The sequence below is a fragment of the Colius striatus genome, chromosome 3 (assembly GCF_028858725.1).
Source record: "Colius striatus isolate bColStr4 chromosome 3, bColStr4.1.hap1, whole genome shotgun sequence".
Classification (NCBI taxonomy): Eukaryota; Metazoa; Chordata; class Aves; order Coliiformes; family Coliidae; genus Colius; species Colius striatus.
Genome location: NC_084761.1, coordinates 36768395 through 36787081, shown reverse-complemented (window position 1 = coordinate 36787081; position 18687 = coordinate 36768395). Strand labels below are relative to the sequence as shown.

Genomic DNA, 18687 nt, shown 5'->3' with positions numbered 1-18687 from the left:
TACGTAAAAAGAGCTGTTCTTTGAGATTTGACGGCTGTCTCTAGTTTTCACTTTTGTTACAGTCCTCTTTAAGAGCTAGCCTCTCAAAGACTCTTGTTTGTCAGAAACAGGAAAGCAGCAGAGATCTTTTTTTTTGAGATTTTGAGAGACTGTCTTACCTATAACTTTAGTGAAGGCATCATATTAAAAAAGAGAAAAGGTTCAGTTCCTTTTTTGTTTTCAGTCATGTAAGCTTGATAGCCTTTTTTTAGTTTGCTTTGGTATTGATTTTAACTGTTCTAGTTAGTAACTTTTGAAATTTTTTTATTTATTTTGCCAAGCATCTAGAAATTGCCCAAGCTGGTAAGTGAACAAGAAAGTGATCTGTAGCTCACGTAACTGATGCCAGTGGCTGTTGTTAGCCTTGGCAATCTGAAACTGGAATTTGAATGTTTCTCCTGTTGTATGTTAGAAAACAGATCCTCAACATGATAATTTCATGAAGAGGCTTCTTGAAAAGCAAGATGTGAAGTGAATAGCATTAGAAACACAAATAAAGAATAGTGAGAAGACTGCTGTTAATTTGCTGACCTCTAGAGTTTTAACATGCTGTTTTTCACAGGTCACTGATCTTGATGATGAAGTTGGGTCCCCGGCTGAAGAGTTTAAAGCTTTTGCAGCTGATTCTGGCATGAATAGGAGCCAGTCAGAATATTGTAATGTTGGCACCAAGACATACCTAACTAACCATCCTGCCAAGAAGTTTGTGTTTGACTTCATGCGTGTGATGATAATTGATAACTTATGTCTTACACCAGCCAGCAAACAGACTCCACTGGTAGATCTTCTGCTAGAGGTACAGTTTCTTTGGGTTTGGTGTTTTGGTTTTTTGAATCTGCTGTGAAATTTCAATGAAATACTATAAACTGACATAAGGAGAAAAAATGAAAGGAACACTAGTTTCTCATAAATAGTAGTTTTCACGTATTTCTTGAACAGCTTGGAAAGCCTAAGAAGGCAAATGCAGAGTTTATCTCAGCCTTCTTTTGAGAATGTTTTCTGGACTTCTCCCTGTCCTGTATCCCCTTCCCAGCATTTGTGTATATTGGTGACCATCTCAGGTCCTTGAGCGGACAGTCTGCATGCTGTTTGCCTGACTGTTTTCTTGCTGTGCTTTTTTTCCCTCCACAACACAGCCCTACTACCACTTATGTTTGTCGTGGGCTGTTTAATTTTCATTTGGCCAGCCAAATGGCTCTGTTAGTTGCTGAGCACACTGTGTCAGCATTTTTTTTTTCTATTTTGTCCTCAATCTAGAGCAGCGATAATTGTGTTCTGGCATCTTAGCCAAGACCTTCTGTTGTCTGGAAACACAGGTAGTGAATCACAACAGTAGGTGTTCAACAGTGCAGCAATAGAAATTGTAGCTTTCTTCAAGTTTTATTTTTGTGTAGTATGATTCATTTGTTAAACACTTTTCAGGTCATGACAACTGTACTGGCTTTGTTGGAAATATAAAATCCTTGCAACTCCCTGCAGAAATATTAAGATTTCTGGTTTATTTGTATTAGGCAAAAAGAAGTGGCAGGACATATGGTGCTCTATGCTACAAAACTTCACAGAATAACTGTGTTATCTTCCTGTAAATTATCCTTTAAAGTTCGTGACACCTGCAGAAACCATCCTTTGGTTAATGGAGAGGCAACGAATGAGGGATTGAGTAACTCTGTAACTGCCCACAATTTCTTCAGACAATGTATTTTGAAATTGTCAGTTCACATCAATTCACATTCTCCCTTTACCTACCTGTTACCTTGTCTAGATGTTGCTGAGTGTCCCTGAGGTTTTTGATAGCTGCCAGAATTTTGAACCGTGCTTGTCTGTTTCCTAACAAATTCCCAGGGGCAGCTGGGCATCTCTTTGCTGTCGCAAAGTAAAAATTGTCAGGAGATGCAGTTATATGCAAACACTGGGAAGCATTACTCCAGGGGTTCCTAGAGCACAGGGAGTGGAGGCGAAGCGAGGAAAGCCGCCAGGCAGTTTGAGCAGGAAGGACAGACAGGGAACGATGCCACACCTGCACAGAGAGCTATAAGTCAGAGAAGCACTCCTGGCTCAAGCTACCAAGATGGTAAGCACTCACCTGAGGGCTAAAAGCCAAGGCTCAGATGGACAATACCCTGGTGAAGATCAATACATCCACCCAGACAGAGCTGGTCAGCAAGGATGCTTCAGTCCAGGTAGAGTGCAGGGAGTCTTTAGGATGTTTAGGGACATATGCTGCTGAGGTAAGTATGTGTCATAGGTGCCCCCAAGTTGAAGAACTGCAGCATCAGGTGAAAGAGCTGCAGGAAACCGTTCATAGACTCCGTAGTGTTGGAGGAGTGGAGACATCAACAAACGCTTCCACAAGCCTCCAGTGAATCCAATATGCCTGGACTCTGGTAACAAAAAAAAGTAGGGCTCCTCATAATAACCCCCCTTCCAGAGTGCCAATTACAAATAAGTATGAGGCATTGGCAATGGGAGGACTTAGACGAGCAAGCTCCAGAAGGGGAAATCACAGCAAACAATTCACCATCAGCTGCTCCACCAGCAACCAGCAGTGAGCACCATAAAAAGAAGTGACAGGTGCTTGTTGTGGGTGACTCATTGCTCAGAGGCACTGAGAGACCCATCTGTCAATCGGATAAGGAGTCATGAGAGGTGTGCTGCCTGCTAGGAGCCAAGATCCATGATGTGGCTGAGAGTGCCACATCTTGTCAGGAACGTGGGCTACTATCCCCTACTTCTCTTCCACGTGGGGATGAATGATGTAATGAGACACGATATGTCCAGAATAAAAAAGGATTTTAAAACCTTGGGGGAGCAAGTGAAGGGTAGGGGAGCACAAGTTACTTTCTTTTTCCATCCTATCCACCAGAGGTAAAGGGAAAGTCACCAATGCAAAAATCAGGCAAGTTAACTCTTGGCTAAGAGGTTGGTGCCAGCGGGAAGGTTTCAGATTATATGACGATGGATACTTCTTTGGGGACTATAACTTGATAGGACAGGATGGAATTCATCTCTCTCGTAAGGGCACTGGAATATTTGGGATTAGACTAACCAACTTGTTCAAGAGGGCTTTAAACAAAAGACTTGAGGGTGAGGGGAGAAGTAATATAGAACAAGATATCCTGTCTAGCAGGGAAACAGGGCAGGAAAGGGAATGCCATGATGAGTGCTCCTCATCTGCACACTGTGTTGAGATGCAGAGGGCTGGTGACCACCCTGATAGAGAGCCAAACTGAGGAGGATCCTGCATCTGTCCAGGGAAACCTGCATGTAAACCCCTGCACTGCCTCTACACCAATGCACGCAGCCTGGGGAATAAGCAGGAGGAACTGGAAATCTGGGTGCAGATGCAGGGCTACAACTTCATTGTGGTCAAAGAGACGTGGTGGGACAGCTGCCATGACTGGAGCACAGCCATGGAGGGTTATGTATTGTTCAGGAAAGACAGACTGACAAGGCGAGGAGGTGGAGTTGCTCTCTATGTAAGGGAGCAATTAGTGTACTTTGAGCTCTGCCTGGGTGGGGTTGAGGGGCAGGTTGAGTGCTTGTGGGTGAAAATTAAGGGGCAGGGTAAGGTAGGTGGTACTATTGTAGGAGTTTGCTACAGGCCACCTGAACTGGAGGAGAAAGTGGATGAGGCCTTCTGCAAACAGCTGGGAGCTGCCTCACAGTCACGATCCCTGGTCTTCATGGGAGACTTCAATGTCCCTGATATTTGCTGGCAAAGCCACACAGCCAAGCACACGTAGTCCAGGAGGTTCCTACAGATTGTTGACAACTTCCTGACACAATTGGTTGAGAAACCAACAAGGAGGGGTGTCCTGCTGGACCTTGTGCTGACAAATAAGGAGAATCTGGTTGGGGATGTGAAAGTTGCAGGCAACCTTGACTGCAGGGACTGTGAGATGGTAGAGTTCAAGATCCTGTGTGGAAGAGGCAGGACACAATGCAGTACCATGACCCTGGATTTCAGGCGAGCTGACTTTGGTCTCTTCAAAGACCTGCTTGGACGAGTCTCATGGGATAAGATCCTAGATGGTAGAAGTGCCCAAGAGAACTGGTCAGTCTTCAAGCACCACTTCCTCCAAGCCCAGGATCAGTATGTCCCAACACGCAGGAAAGTAGAAAAAGGAGACAGGAGGCCTCCATGGGCGAGTAAGGATCTTCTGGGACAACTCTCTATGAGAGGTGGAAACAGGGCCTGATTTCTTGGGAAGAGTATAGGAACATTGCCAGGGCATGCAGGGGTGCAACTAGGAAGGCTTAAAGCCTTTTTGGAATTCATCCTAGCCAAGAAAGTTAAGGAAAATAAGAAGGGATATCTCAGATACATCAGCATCAAAAGGAAGACTAGAGGGAATGTGGGCCTGCTGCTAAACACAGAGGGTGCCCTGGTGACTGAGGATGCAGAGAAGGCTGAACTACTGAATGTTTTCTTTGCTTCAGTCTTTATGGCCAAGGCCAGTCCCTGGGAACTCCAGTCCAGCAAGGATAATAGGATGACCTGGACAGCAAAGGACTTGCTCTGGGTGGAAGAGGAAGAGGTTAAAGACTTGTTGACCAAGCTTAAGGCTCATAAGTCAATGGGTCCTGATACATTCTAGAGTGCTGAGGGAGCTGGCTGATGTGATTGCTAAGCCTCTCTGCATCATTTTTGAACAATCATTGAGCACAGGTGAGGTGCCTGAGGACCGGAGAAAGGCCAATGTCACTACAGACTTCAAAAAGGGCAGGAAGGACGACCCAGGAAACTACAGGCTGGTCAGCCTCACCTCCATCCCTGGAAAGATGATGGAAAAACTCATCCTGAATGTTGTCACGAAACATATGAAGGATAAGATGGTTATCATATAGTCAACATGGATTCACCAAGGAGAAGACCAACCTGATAGCCTTCTATGAATGCATAACCGGCTGGCTAGATGAGGGGAGAGCAGTGGATGTCATCTCCCTTGACTTCAGCAAGGCTTTTGACACTGTCTCCCATAACATCCTCATCAGAAAGCTCAAGCAGTGTGATGAGTGGACGGTGAGGTGGATCAAGAGCTGACTGAATGACGAACCCAGAGGATGGTGATCAATGGCACAGAATCAAGTTGGAGGCCTGTGGCCAGTGGAGTTCCCCAGGGATCAGTTCTGGGGCCAGTCTTGTTGAACACTTCAACCAGCTTGAGAGTTGGGCAGAGAGGAACCTCATGAGATTCAACAAGGACAAGTGCAGAGTCCTGTGTCTGCGAAGGAACAACCCCAGGCACCAGTACAGGCTGGGGATTGACCTGCTGGGGGGCAGCTCTGCAGAGACAGACCTGGGAGTGCTGATTGACTCGTGTTCAGTTTATTATCAGCAATGTGCCCTTGGGGCCAAGAAGGCCAATGGCATCCTGGGATGCATCAAGAAAACTGTGGCCAGCAGGTCGAGGGAGATTCTCCTTCCCCACTACCCTGCCCTGGTGAGGCCTCATCTGGAGTACTGTGTCCAGTTCTGGGCTCCTCAGCTCAAGAGGAACAGAGAACCCTCCCTCAAGAAAGTCCAGTGCAGGGCCACCAAGATGATCAGGGGACTGGAGTATCTTCCGTATGAGGAAAGGCTGTGGGAAGGAGAGGAGAGGAGAGGAGAGGAGAGGAGAGGAGAGGAGAGGAGAGGAGAGGAGAGGAGAGGAGAGGAGAGGAGAGGAGAGGAGAGGAGAGGAGAGGAGAGGAGAGGAGAGGAGAGGAGAGGAGAGGAGAGGAGGGATCTCATACATAATTTACAGATTTCTAAATAGTGGATGTCAGGAGGTTGGGATATCCCTTTTTTCTGTTATATCTAGCAACAGGACAAGGGGTAATGAGATGAAGCTGGAACACAAAAAGTTCCATTTAAATATAAGAAAAAACTTTTGCTGTGAGGGTGAGGGAGCAGTGGAACAGGCTGCCCAGAGGGGTTGTGGAGTCTCCTTCCTTGGAGGTCTTTAAGACCCACCTGGACACGTTCCTTTGCAACCTGATCTAGGTGGACTTGCTTCTGCAGAGAGATTGGACTAGATGATCTCTAAAGGACCCTTCTAACTACTACCATTCTATGATTCTCTGTTTTGAGGCTATATTCACTTGTTTACTTCACTGCTCATTTAATCTGTTATGTTTAATCAGTGTTACTATCCCCTTAGCTTAAATAGACAATTGGGTATGTACACTCAGCTAAAAATTTACAGGGCAAGACAAAGCAGGTTGACTTCATGTTGCATTGATTTCTATGACTGTTTAAGTGGATCATTCAGTTAGGTATGATTTTGTATGCACTGAAAACCACAAGATAATAAAGTAATTTTCCCTTTTAAGTGCAAAGGAAATCAGGTTTGTGCAAGCTTGTGCACATCCATTATATGACTGTCCCAAGGCTGCTACAGGGACATGCAGAAGAGCACATAAAGAGTAATTTACATGCTTGATCTGTCTCATTTACTTGGTTTTTGCTGAAAAGAAATAACAGTTTAACCACTGGTCAGAGATTGGTGCACATTTTCAGAATGTGTTCTTTTCCAGTGCCTATTGTGGAAGAGATAGATTTACTGGATTTAAATAGGAATAACCTCTACTCTGTAAGACTGCATACAGCCAACATATATTCAATGTGCATTCTTTAGATAAAGCCAAGACTTTTTACTCAAGACAATGTTAAGAGGAAAAAAAAACATGATTCAGAAGAGATGAGAAAAGAGAAATTCATCCAGAACACCCTCCCTGTCCCTCATTTTGCTCACTGAGACATATTCACTATCTTAACATTGTATTTGTTTTAACAGGCTTCTCCTGAAAGATCAACACGAACACAGCAAAAGGAGTTTCAGACTTACGTTTTGGATGGAGTAATGGACCACTTACTTGCAGCTGATGTTCTACTCGGTAATATAACAGAGTTTATTTATCAATCTGAGCAAATTTGAGCAACAGGGTTTGATTATTTAACTTTTCTCACAATATAATACAACATTTTATTAACTTCTTCCTTATTAGTGTTCTGGTTTGCTACAACTTGATTGCCTTTTCTCCCCCTCCCCACCCCCAACTTCTTTTCTCCCCTCCACCACTTCTTCTTTTCATAGAATGTTAGAATGTTAGAGGTTGGAAGGGACCTTTAGAGATCATCTAGTCCAACACCCCTCTTCTTCCTTTTGTAAATGGTGTTGCTATACTTGCATTTTCACTCACTATTTTGATTGTGCCTAAGCTGTAAAATATATTATTCAAAAAAGCTATATGGCATGAATCTTTTAGGTATGTAAGCCAGACAAATTTCAATCACATCCAGAAAAACCAAAGCTGGGTCTCGTCTCATCTCTCTAGTCTTTCTTGCCTTGCTAGAGGATTCGGAGCTTTTGTCAATTTATCACTGGTGGGACTTTGGATTTTAAAAGTTAGATTTGTTTCCATGTCTTCTCACTGTAGTTTTATTATCAAGGCAGCACTCCAGAGAAGAAAACATCTGATCCAGTTAATAAATGGACAGGAAGACAGAAGCTTGTAACTTTGATGCAAGCAGGGTAGGCTGTCCCACTAGAGCATGGGTTTAAATGATCAGGAAGTGGCCTGTAGGAATATCACTACTCAGGTGCTCAGTGACCTGCTGGGCTTCTTAGGGTCTCTTGAGTCTGCTCTATCTCCATCCTAGATGTCATGGAGCAGCATGTGTTTCTTTTCAGAAGTACTTGTAAGGCTCCCCCTTTCTTGCCACGGCAATGATTTGTCTTTCTCTGGATGTAGTGCATTAATAAAACAAATCCAGAATCATGTGTCATGAAGCTTTGGATCAAGTTTTGGAAGAGACTCTTGCCCTTGCAGGAACTTCTGTGCAGCCCAGGAGCCAGGGCTCTACTCTCCCCAGGCATTTCACCTTTGAGGTTTTGCCAGCTTCCTCCAGGTGCGATGCTGCCAGTTGCTCTATTTGCAGATGAAGCAATAGGTGAATAAATGTAGGTGAACTTCCAGCAAAAACACCACCACTGATGATTTTTCTTTTTTTAATGGAAGCACTTGCACTTTTCAAAACTGGACTGACATTTATATACAGCCAAACACATGTACCTGATTCCTGTTGACTCTGTTTTGTTGAACAAAGCACAGTGAGGGAGAACTGATGTCAGCTGATACCATTTGTCATCTCAAGGTGTTTGAAAAGGTATCATTTGAACATGTAGTTCAGCAAACATGCAACTCCAGTTGAAAAGGAAGACTGTACATAAATATGATGCCTCAGGATCACAGGAGTACCATTTCTTCTGGACTCTTCCTACCTTAACTTCCCCTTTTTTGGTCCTTGTCACTGTCAAGTTCAAATATTCATTTACCATCACAAATCATTGTAGGGAAGCCATGAGGTCTTAGCTTTTTTTTTGAGTGAGTCTCTCTTTTGCATGAGTCTAGAAAGCACAAACTAATGTGAATGTGTTGATGCAGATGTGGTTTTTTGGTAAATGAGGAAAACTTTGAGGTTTTTTTATTTACCTAGGTGAAGATGCATCTCTGCCTATAACGAGTGGAGGAAGCTACCAAGTGCTGGTCAACAATGTATTTTATTTTACGCAACGTGTGGTAGATAAGCTTTGGCAGGGCATGTTCAACAAAGAATCCAAACTTCTTGTGGACTTCATAATCCAGCTCATTGCACAGGTAACAGTGTTCTATTAGCCTCCTGGAGAAAATATTTTCATAGGTAATGTTAAAATCCATGGAGTGATGTCACTAAGCAAGCTTCTAGTGACATGTGTCAGATCAGCATAGAAATACACTTTTCATAACCAGACTTTCTCTCTCCTTGCTGAGCTTTCCAAGCACGTCTTGTCAGTGTGGAGTGCTTTACATGGGGCAGCTGAGTAAAACCTGTTTTCAGATGACATTATTTTTCAGAAGTCTCACAAAGTAATCAATGAAATTTACCTCACGTGAATTTACCTCAGCATAAATTTACCTTGACGTTTCATAGAGTCACAGGATGGTAGGGGTTGGAAGGGACCTCTAGAGATCATCTAGTCCAACCCCTCTGCTAAAGTGGATTCACTCCATCAGGTCACACAGGAATTGAGTCCAGGCAGGTTTTGAAAACCTTCACAGAAGGAGACTCCACAACCTGCCCAGGCCTGTGCCAAGGCTCTGTCACCCACACAACAAAGAAGCTTTTCCTTAAGTTTAAGTGGGACTTTTAGTGTTCTAGCTTATTTCCATTACTCTTTGTCCTGTCGCTAGACAGGACACGGTAAAGAAAAATTGTCGCTCTGTTTTTGAGAAGCTTCTTCATGCACTTTTATTGGAGATTCTTAGAAGACTTTTATTGTTAGAAATCAGCAAAGTCTTTATCGATGATAAAATTTTAAGTCTCTTTTATCATTATGTATTAATGTCATTTCCATCCTTGAAATTTTTGGAATTGGCACTTCAGTGTAATACTGACTTTTGACAAATGAGCATAGGTCAATTCAGGGGAAGATTGTGTGCCAGTAAATTGACTTTCAGCTGCTATCTGATCATGTTTCTTCATTTCACATCAGTCAAAAAGAAGATCTCAGGGACTATCGCTGGATGCTATTTATCACTGCCTGAACAGGACCATCTTGTATCAGTTCTCAAGGGCGCACAAAACTGTTCCTCAGCAAGTAGCTCTCCTTGATTCCCTAAGGGTCCTTACTGTCAACAGAAACTTAATTTTGGGACCTGGAAATCACGATCAAGAGTTCATCAGCTGCCTAGCTCACTGCTTGATTAATCTGCACGTGGGAAGGTAAATATCTCAAACAGAAGTTCATTCCAGAGCCAGGGCTGTGAAGTACTAAAATGTCCCGTTCTCTCTTAGCAATGGCACTTACCTTGCACATAAGTCAACAGATTCTGGAGAACTGTTTATAACTTTTCTGCCAATGCAATGCAAGCAAGCTTAAGTGTTTCATTTTTAAACAAAATTAGGTTTGAAGAACCCGGATAAAGGGAACATTATTAACTTCTTTTACAGAGATGCTTTAAAATACTTACACAAGTGCTTATCTAATCATTTTGTTGTTATGCTTTGATAATTTGAAATGTTTTCAAGGTAGAGAAAGAAGCACCAGTACTGGGTAATTAAAAGTCAAAGGAATCTGTCACTGGATTTATTATCTCTTGAATCATTTCGTACAAATTCCTTATCTTAGTACTTGGATGTAGAGCATTGAAGAAGTCCAGTCAGGCATTAAAGCATATGTCTATGACAAATGCCTTAGACAGCTACTTTTCTGCATTGCTGCAAATGCCTGCCTGCAATTTTAATTTTTTCTTTTCAAAATGATGTACAATTTTGGTTTCATCCAAAGACACTTGGGAAGCATAACCAGCAGAAGCCTTAATGTTCTCCATTTGTGGCCTTATCTGTTTTGTGTTTCTTCAAATATTACCATCTTTCTCTAGCAACATCAGTGTCAGTGGCATGGCTTTTTTCATAAACCTTAGTTCAGCTTTTGACCACAGATTGTCAGAACTCAAGCAGACAGACGTCAAGATCCTTTGCTGTAGTAGCACATATTAGTCTTTGTGATGCTGTCACAGGGAATCAAATGCTTTAGCTTGGAGGGAGTTTCTTCTCGTTATTGTTAATTCATTGTGCATTTGTAGCAATGTTGATGGATTTGGATTGGAAGCAGAAGCCAGGATGACAACTTGGCACATTATGATCCCCTCTGATATAGAACCAGACGGAGTCTACAATCAAGATGTCAGTGAAGGTAATCTGAGAATTACAAAGCCACAGATGTCTGCTAATGCCACTTCTGTACTTTCATCACTAATCCTCTACCCCAGTTACTCTCAGGGTGGGAGGTGGGGTTATGTGTGTATAAAAATATATACAAAATAGACAAAAAAAAACCACTTAGATATACCAAGACAGGCATATCCAGGATAAGTTTGTGTTTTGTTAAAACAGCAAGAGCTCTTAATTGTTTTCTGGACACTCACCAGAATTAGGAATACTGTTTTATATGCACTGAATTGAATGCAGTAAAAATAGGTCACTTGAAGGGTGCACCATGGTTTTGTACCAGCTGAATCTTATGTGATTGTAGGTAAGAAATGATTGGTATAAGCTGTAAAATTATTATTCAGTGGCATCTTCAGGATCGTTTACTCAAAAGAAACTTATGAACTAGTTGTGCAAGAATGGATGCAGTGGGGTGTTTTTTTGTTTTTTCATTTTTTGTTCTTACATATGTATGTTTAATACTTATACAGGAGTGTACTTACACATATAGTCACAGAATTACCGAATCTTAAAGGTTGTAAAGGACCTCAAAACATCATCTAGTTCAACCCCCCTACCAGAGGAGAAACACCTAGAGTAGGTCACACAGGAACTTGTCCAGGTGGGTTTTGAGTGTCCTCAAAGAAGGAGACTCAACAACCCACCTGGGCAGCCCCTTCAAGTGCTCTGTCGCCCTCACAGTGAAGAAATTCTTCCTTGTATTTCTTTGGAACCTCTTGTGTTCCAGCTTATACATCATTGTACATAATTGAGAAGAGCCTGGTTCCATCCTCCTGACACCCACCCTTTATGTATTTGTAAACATTAATGAGATCACCCCTCGGTCTCCTCTTCATGTTTAAAAATATTAAAGTGTAATGTATATACTGGAATTATGTATGTGTTTAAAGACATATATTTCCGTAAGATTTTTTTAATCTCATTTTGTTAATAGATGGATGGGGGAGAAGAATCACAACTAATCAAAGCTGGTGTTTCAGATTCACAGAGAAAAAAATTGCCAAAATTAAGTGTTAGATACTTTCTGATAGTATATAGATGGGAGGGGGAAAAAACCAAAACAATCTGGCCAAAGGCATTTCATAAGTCATACAAGAGGAGATAAAACTAGAGTGCAATTGCAGAAATTAATCAGTTGACTACTGTAAAAATACCAGTTCTATAAGCACTGTAGAGAGATTGCTGTTTGTGATCTTATACCTATGCAGGTCGCCAGCTTCTTTTGAAAGCCATAAACAGAGTGTGGACAGAGCTGATTCATAGTAAAAAACAGGTTTTAGAAGAAGTTTTCAAAGTGACACTACCTGTCAATGATCGTGGCCAAGTGGATATAACTGTAGCAAGACCTTTTATTGAGGAAGCAAGTTTAAAGTGTTGGCAAAATCATTTGGGTAAGTATAACTGAGGATTTATCTGTCCTGGGTAGTAGATTTCCTTGAAGGAAGGTGTGTGCACTGGATTTTTAAATACAGGTTTAGCTTTTGTGTAGCGGTAGATAATGTAAGCTGTCACCATTTAACATCTCATCTGTGCTGTGTATAGGATATACTTTACACTGCACAAATAGCCTTTATTCAACAATGTTGGTGGTGTCAGCGATGTCTCCTGTTTGTCAGTCAGCGTGCACCTAGTAGTGTGCCTTGGGTTTAAATGATCGAGTCGTTTAGCTCCTTCCCATGAAGACTTGGAGCAACCTGTGTTACCGAGTGCATGTGCTAGGCAGGGAGGGAGGCCTTTCCTTGAGCATGTCTGGGTGCAGCCTGCAAACTCTCAGTCTGATGATGTGATTGGTTAAGTGATGATTTTGCTTATATGTAGCTGGCTTTCACCACTTCACATGAGGACAGATTTCGTAGCTCCTGGACTGTTATTTGGATAATTGGTAAAATGAGCAACAAATATGTTTTTCATGCTTCACTTCAAAATGTGAGCAATTTTCATATTTCAGCTGTATTTATCTCCTACAAGTCACGAATGTGTGACATGAATGGGAGTGCTGCTGAGCACTTACAAAACAAATAGCAACAAAAAACCCTCACATAGAAACCCGCTAATCCCCAAAATACCCCCATTTTTAAAGCAGCAGCAAAGGTTATTCTATTCTAAATAAAAACTATAATGGGATGAGGAAAAACAATCCACCTAAAAAGTGCTTCCAACACTTTCTCTTTGTTTTTCAGCTCATGAGAAGAAATGTATCAGTAGAGGGGAGGCTTTGGTTCCAACCACACAGTCCAAACTTTCACGAGTTAGCAGTGGGTTTGGCCTCTCTAAACTGACTGGTTCCAGGAGAAACCGCAAGGAGAGTGGACTCAGTAAACACAATCTCTCTACACAGGTACTTTCTGTCAATTAGTAACATGCAGTCTAAAACCTAGCAATGTCTATTGAGGGCTTGTGGTAAAGATTCCAATGTAAAGAATCCTGCAGAGGTGTGGAGTGATATCTAGTGCTTGGGTTTCCTTCCTCTTTTTGAATATCCAGACTGGGCATCTTTCTTCTGTATGTCCTAACCTAGTAGATGCATCTGCATATCTGTGACATTAAGCCAAGAGGTAATCTCTTCCTTGAGGGTGAGACTGCTCAGGTGCTTCTGGTTATGTATATGCTTTATCGCTTTGCCAGTCTGTATCTTAAATTCAATTTGCAATACTGCTCTGAAATGGAAGCTGAGAGAGGGATGCTTGTCTTTTTTTTTCTACTCTGCTCCCAAGATTCTGTGGTTTAGGAAAATTCCTATATGAGTGTGTATGTACTGACTAAGCAAATGCTGCTTTGCACTGTTTTTATTGTACTACAGAACAGAGTTCATCAAAACAATATGCAATGGTAGAACTGGATATTCATTTTACCAACCTGCTTGCTTTGTACTGTTTTTATTGTACTACAGAACAGAGTTCATCAAAACAATATGTAATGGTAGAACTAGATATTCACTTTACAAACTTGCTTGCTTAAAAAAAGTTGGACTGGAGTGTCACAGCTGTGATGTTCTCAGTAGGACAGTACTTGCTGGGACATGGCAGATATTGTGGAACAGAGTGAGAAGTGCTGAGTGACTTAAGAATTTCCTACAAATTAGGCAGCATCCAGAAAATATTACTTAAATGGAAATGGGAAAAGGAGTAATAGTAAATAGTAAAAGTAGTAATATTTGTCAGTGTCAGTCTTTGGCGATTTGGGAATGTTCTGAACTGTTAGTCATGTGTTTGGAATATTTTCAAATGTGTTTGCCACTTTTTTTTTTTTAAAAAGGATATTGCTATACATGTGTTTACTGCCTTAAAAAAACCAAACAAACAAACCCATAGAACCTAGACAAAAAAACAAGCAAACAAAAGGAAAGAAGAAAGCACCAAACAAAACCAAACCATAAATACTGTCCTTTGCAGTAGTTTTAAATTCATCATATAAGTCATTTGGTTTTCTTGTTTGAAGAAAGTATTCTTTGTGAGCAAGTTTAGCAAAGTGATGTATTCATAGACTTCTCATTTAAACAAAATGTTCTTTTATAAAGTGTCATTCTATCTATCCTCTTACCTTTTTATTAGGAAATTTCCCAGTGGATGTTTACACACATTGCAGTGGTTCGGGACCTGGTTGATATGCAGTATAAAGAATATCAGGAGGTATGGTTCAGAGAATTAATTACTTGACACTGATATTTTTTGACCCGTTAGATTATACTAATCCCATTTCTCACTATGAGGCTTGTAAAATATTAGGTTGTCATGGGTGAAAAGCTTAAGTGTTTCAATACAGTTATCATTGTTAAGGGGTTTATTTTAAAAGCAATCAAATAAACAACTGAGGAAACCAATTTTGATCTGGTTGTAGATGAAAACTCTTGCAGCATGATTACATACTGAATCATTGTTTTTCAAGAACCTTGAGTAGTCTTTCATTAGAAATGGTAAAAAATAAAGAGATTGGAAATATGCTGGAACATGCTGTCTTTCTAAAACATTTTACAAAATCTGAAGAGAAAATGCAGAAAAGCATTGTGTATAAACACTACTTTTATATTAACACAAAGTTTTATGATCTCTTTTCCAAATCATGCAGCAATAGAAAATGGCTGCTCTGTGTGTTTCAAAATGAAATCGTTGCACCATGTGGTTTCTTCCAAATATCCCCGGAGATGTTTGGTTCAAACTAGTTGCTGAGCTGCATGCTCTAAATCTTAAGAAATTAGCTTCTGAGAGAAAAAAATTAATTGAAAACAATTAGTTTAAAAAAAACAGTCACTAAATTTTGCTTCATTTAACATCTCTCCAGCGTAAATGCAGGCAGAGAAGACCTCCAAACCAATTTTTGTTTCCATTCCTAAAATCCTTTTTCAACATGAGAAGATTAGTGTTACACTTCTGAAATGTGCCATATTCATAGAGATACATTCAATTAATAACACAAACCAAAAGAAGGGCTTTTACCTTCTTTTTTTTTTTTCCCCCCTTTTTGTTGAGGAGATTACAGTATGAACCCTGCTTTTATGGTAACTGACACCAGAAATCTCATTAAGGCAGATAATCGTAGCAGAATTATGAATTAGTACACATTTTTCTTTAATGTGGTGAAAATGTCTCTGCTCACATCGGAGATGGGCTTAAAAGCATCACTCCTGATGCATATACAAATGTCTTTGTGTTCAGCGTCAGCAGAACGCGTTAAAATACGTGACAGAAGAGTGGTCCCAAATTGAATACGAGTTACTACGAGAGCGAGGTTTGTGGGGTCCCCCCATTGGCTCCCATCTTGACAAGTGGATGTTGGAGATGACTGAGGGTCCCTGCAGAATGAGGAAAAAGATGGTGCGAAATGACATGTTTTATATTCAGTATCCCTACATGCCTGAAGCTGAGCAAGAAACAAACTTGCTGGTAAGTATTCAAGATTTTGTGATGAGTAATTTTATGCCCTCTTTTAAAATACCTATTTTTAATAAGTTTTTCTTAAGGAACATGTTTTACATTGTTGGCATTATCTGGTGTGCTTTTATGCCCTGAATGGTTGGTAAGATCCAGTTGTTTCTCATAGTGTATTTAGGAAAGGGACTGAATCACTCAGCTCATTGCTGAGTGGGCTCAAAACTAAGGGAACTCAAGTACTTGCAATTGCAAAATAAGATGTGATGTGCTTGCACCAGCTAACTGATCGTGCCAGTGAACTGCAGAGGCATCTTCATAGGCCTCTAGAGGCTGATGAATATAATAGTTCCATGACTATGGGAGGTTTCAAGACTGAATTCTCAGCCTTAGACTGGGTTATATGGTAAGCAGCTATCTTGGAAAAAAAAAAAAAAAACAACCAAAAAGCAAACAGGCTGTGGGTTCTGCTACATCTGTGAAGTGTACATGATCTGTCCACAACATGGAACGTGGGCTGTGTAACAGAAATGCACATGGCCTTTGGAAGCTTGGCTGTTAGTTCCTGTTAATTTTGGAACATCATTTTTAAGGAATGGAGCAGTCTGCATTGTGGTTTTTCAGACATGCGTGTATGTATGCAGGACTCTTCCCCTCAAATTAAGTGTATCGCAAGTACCTAAAATGGGCAAACAGAAAACAGGTTTCAGAAAAGTCTGAAACCACTAAGGTATATTCGTCTGCTTGCAATCTGACACAGTAACTGCGGTGACAGTCTAATTCATGTGAGGTGTCGAACATGCCATCATACATTCTTCTCAAAAGTGTTCTTTCTCTGATACTTATATAACTGATGCCCTGTTTTCAGTCTGACTTCTCAAGTAAACTTCCTGAGACACCTGATGATACCATTCCTCAAAAGGTAAAGAAACAAGTACACTGACTGAAAGAATCTAAAAGAAATACAACTTTTTTTCCTGCTGCATGTTAGGCAATCATAACAAGGCTTCTACGTTTTGCTTTCAACTTGCTCTTTTAGTAAATATTTCGCAGCCTAAAGGTTCTTTTCAGTAATCACATTAGAAGATGTTCCTGTGCTCTCCTCAACCTTCACCTAATAAAACTTTCTGTAGATCTTTGCTGCACACTAACAGGCTGTGTTGGGCTGTGCTATCACTGTTTCCACTGTGTGAAGTGTTGTGGCTTTGGGATCTGAACTTACGGTCAGTGAAATATGTTTAGTAATGGGCAATGTAATCACTTGGAAGCACTTGCTGGGAAAGCAAGTGTTTCTTTCCAAGAGAGGATCTGGTGAAAAGTTTTTCTCAGTTTTGGCCATAATAGACCTTAACAAATCGTTACGCTCTGTTCGAGCCCAGATTAATTTTATCTGAGCTGACTCCACATTTTTACTATTAATGAAATATACACACTCATTTAAAGAATACAAATCCTGCCTTGAAAATCACAGACTTGTTGGGAAGTGGCTGCACTGCAAGCATTTCAGTATTACGCTACTTCTCTGCTAATTACATTCACAGTCTTGCCCATCACTAAGTATAGTGTGTAATGTGTGTTTACTCATTTTGAGCTACATTCAACAATAATACATATAAATGAAATTAATTCTATTATATGGAATATCTAATATCAATTGGTATCATTTTCTTTTTTTCACGTTAGCACTTCTAGGTAGGATTTCTCTTTGGAGGCTTTACATAAGTTGTTTCCATAAAGGTTTTAAGTGTTATTTAAGTGGCATTTGTGTGATGATGAGGAATGAAAACTTAGTGGACCATAAGTGAGCAAATTAGATCACAGTGCCTTAAATTTTTTATGTTGAGGGCAGCCAATTTGACCTGAAATGATAAATCTCTATATTGCTGATCTTAATCTCTTCATCATCCTGAGCATCCACTTGTAATAAAGCTAGTTTGATTTTATGGGTCATTTTGTTTCCCACTATACTTTCATACAGATGCAAGGGGAGAAAAACATCTTATGTATTTTCAGTTATTACCACAAAAGCAGACAAGGGAAACTCTTGACCAAAATGTCAGTGATATTCCACAATTCTACATTATTTTTATAATAGGTTTTTATAATAATATTTTGTAATTAACTTAATTTTGAAATTCTTAGAAATAGTGTTACAAAAACAAACAAACAAAATTACTTCTGATGGAGAGCTAAACACATTCACAAAGCTTCCTAGAGTTTGAGAGGGGGTTAAACAGTGGTCAGAGAAGAAAATTCTCAGCTGCAGTATAAAGTCAGTGGGTTTTCATCCACCCATGCACACCAATGTGTTTTAATTTTGGAAAGGCTGTTGACTTTTTAATACTTCTTTTATCTTCACTCTGTCTTCTTTGAACATTCTGACATTTTTTGTGTCCTCATTTAGTTCTTATTTTTATTTCAAGTGTTACTTCCGTAATCAAGTGAGGAACATAAGAATTAGCCTGTGCAGGGGTATGGAATGGAGAAGGGTGGAGGAGGGTAGAAACAAAAACAAGAAAACCCACAACAAAACCAACACCAAACAAAACAAAATGAAAACAAAACAAAATGAAAACTCATAAACAAAAAAGGTGCCACAGCACCATCATAATGAAGTGTGCTGTAATCCATTGTCATCACTCAAAGCTACAAACAGTGCCTAAGTAATTGTTTTGGTTAAATTGATACTCTTGTGCCAGTCTCCTGCATGTAAAAAATAAACAAACTGAAATTAATGAAGAATTTAGAACCCTTAAAGGTGCTCCTTGGCTACTTTTAGTTCATATCAACTTCCACGTGTCTTCATTTTTCTTTGAGGAATTTTTTAATTTGAACTACTGCCTAGCAAAGAAATCACCCGGCTAACAAACAAGCTGCTTATGTTCTAGGGAGTTACAAAAAATGATGGAATGGCCATCTGATCTCTGAATCTTAATCACAAGTATCCCAGCCTTTTGTGACAGTTCATAATATACTGGCCACACTTAGAATCATAGAATGGTAGGGTTGGAAGGGACCTTTAGAGAT

The 18687-nt window shown here is 40.4% G+C and overlaps 1 protein-coding gene across 5 annotated transcripts in view; it reads left to right on the top strand.

Moving 5' to 3' along the window:
- WDFY3 (WD repeat and FYVE domain containing 3) overlaps positions 1 to 18687 on the top strand; it is a 182851-nt gene that overhangs the window by 137820 nt on the left and 26344 nt on the right. For all 5 annotated transcript variants that reach the window (XM_061994269.1, XM_061994271.1, XM_061994270.1 and 2 more), the window contains 10 exons: positions 602 to 835; positions 6819 to 6918; positions 8522 to 8682; positions 9558 to 9787; positions 10651 to 10760; positions 12004 to 12186; positions 12976 to 13133; positions 14347 to 14424; positions 15448 to 15675; positions 16529 to 16582. In XM_061994269.1, the coding sequence (XP_061850253.1) occupies positions 602 to 835; positions 6819 to 6918; positions 8522 to 8682; positions 9558 to 9787; positions 10651 to 10760; positions 12004 to 12186; positions 12976 to 13133; positions 14347 to 14424; positions 15448 to 15675; positions 16529 to 16582 (1536 nt within the window). The remainder of the gene's footprint in view (positions 1 to 601; positions 836 to 6818; positions 6919 to 8521; positions 8683 to 9557; positions 9788 to 10650; positions 10761 to 12003; positions 12187 to 12975; positions 13134 to 14346; positions 14425 to 15447; positions 15676 to 16528; positions 16583 to 18687) is intronic.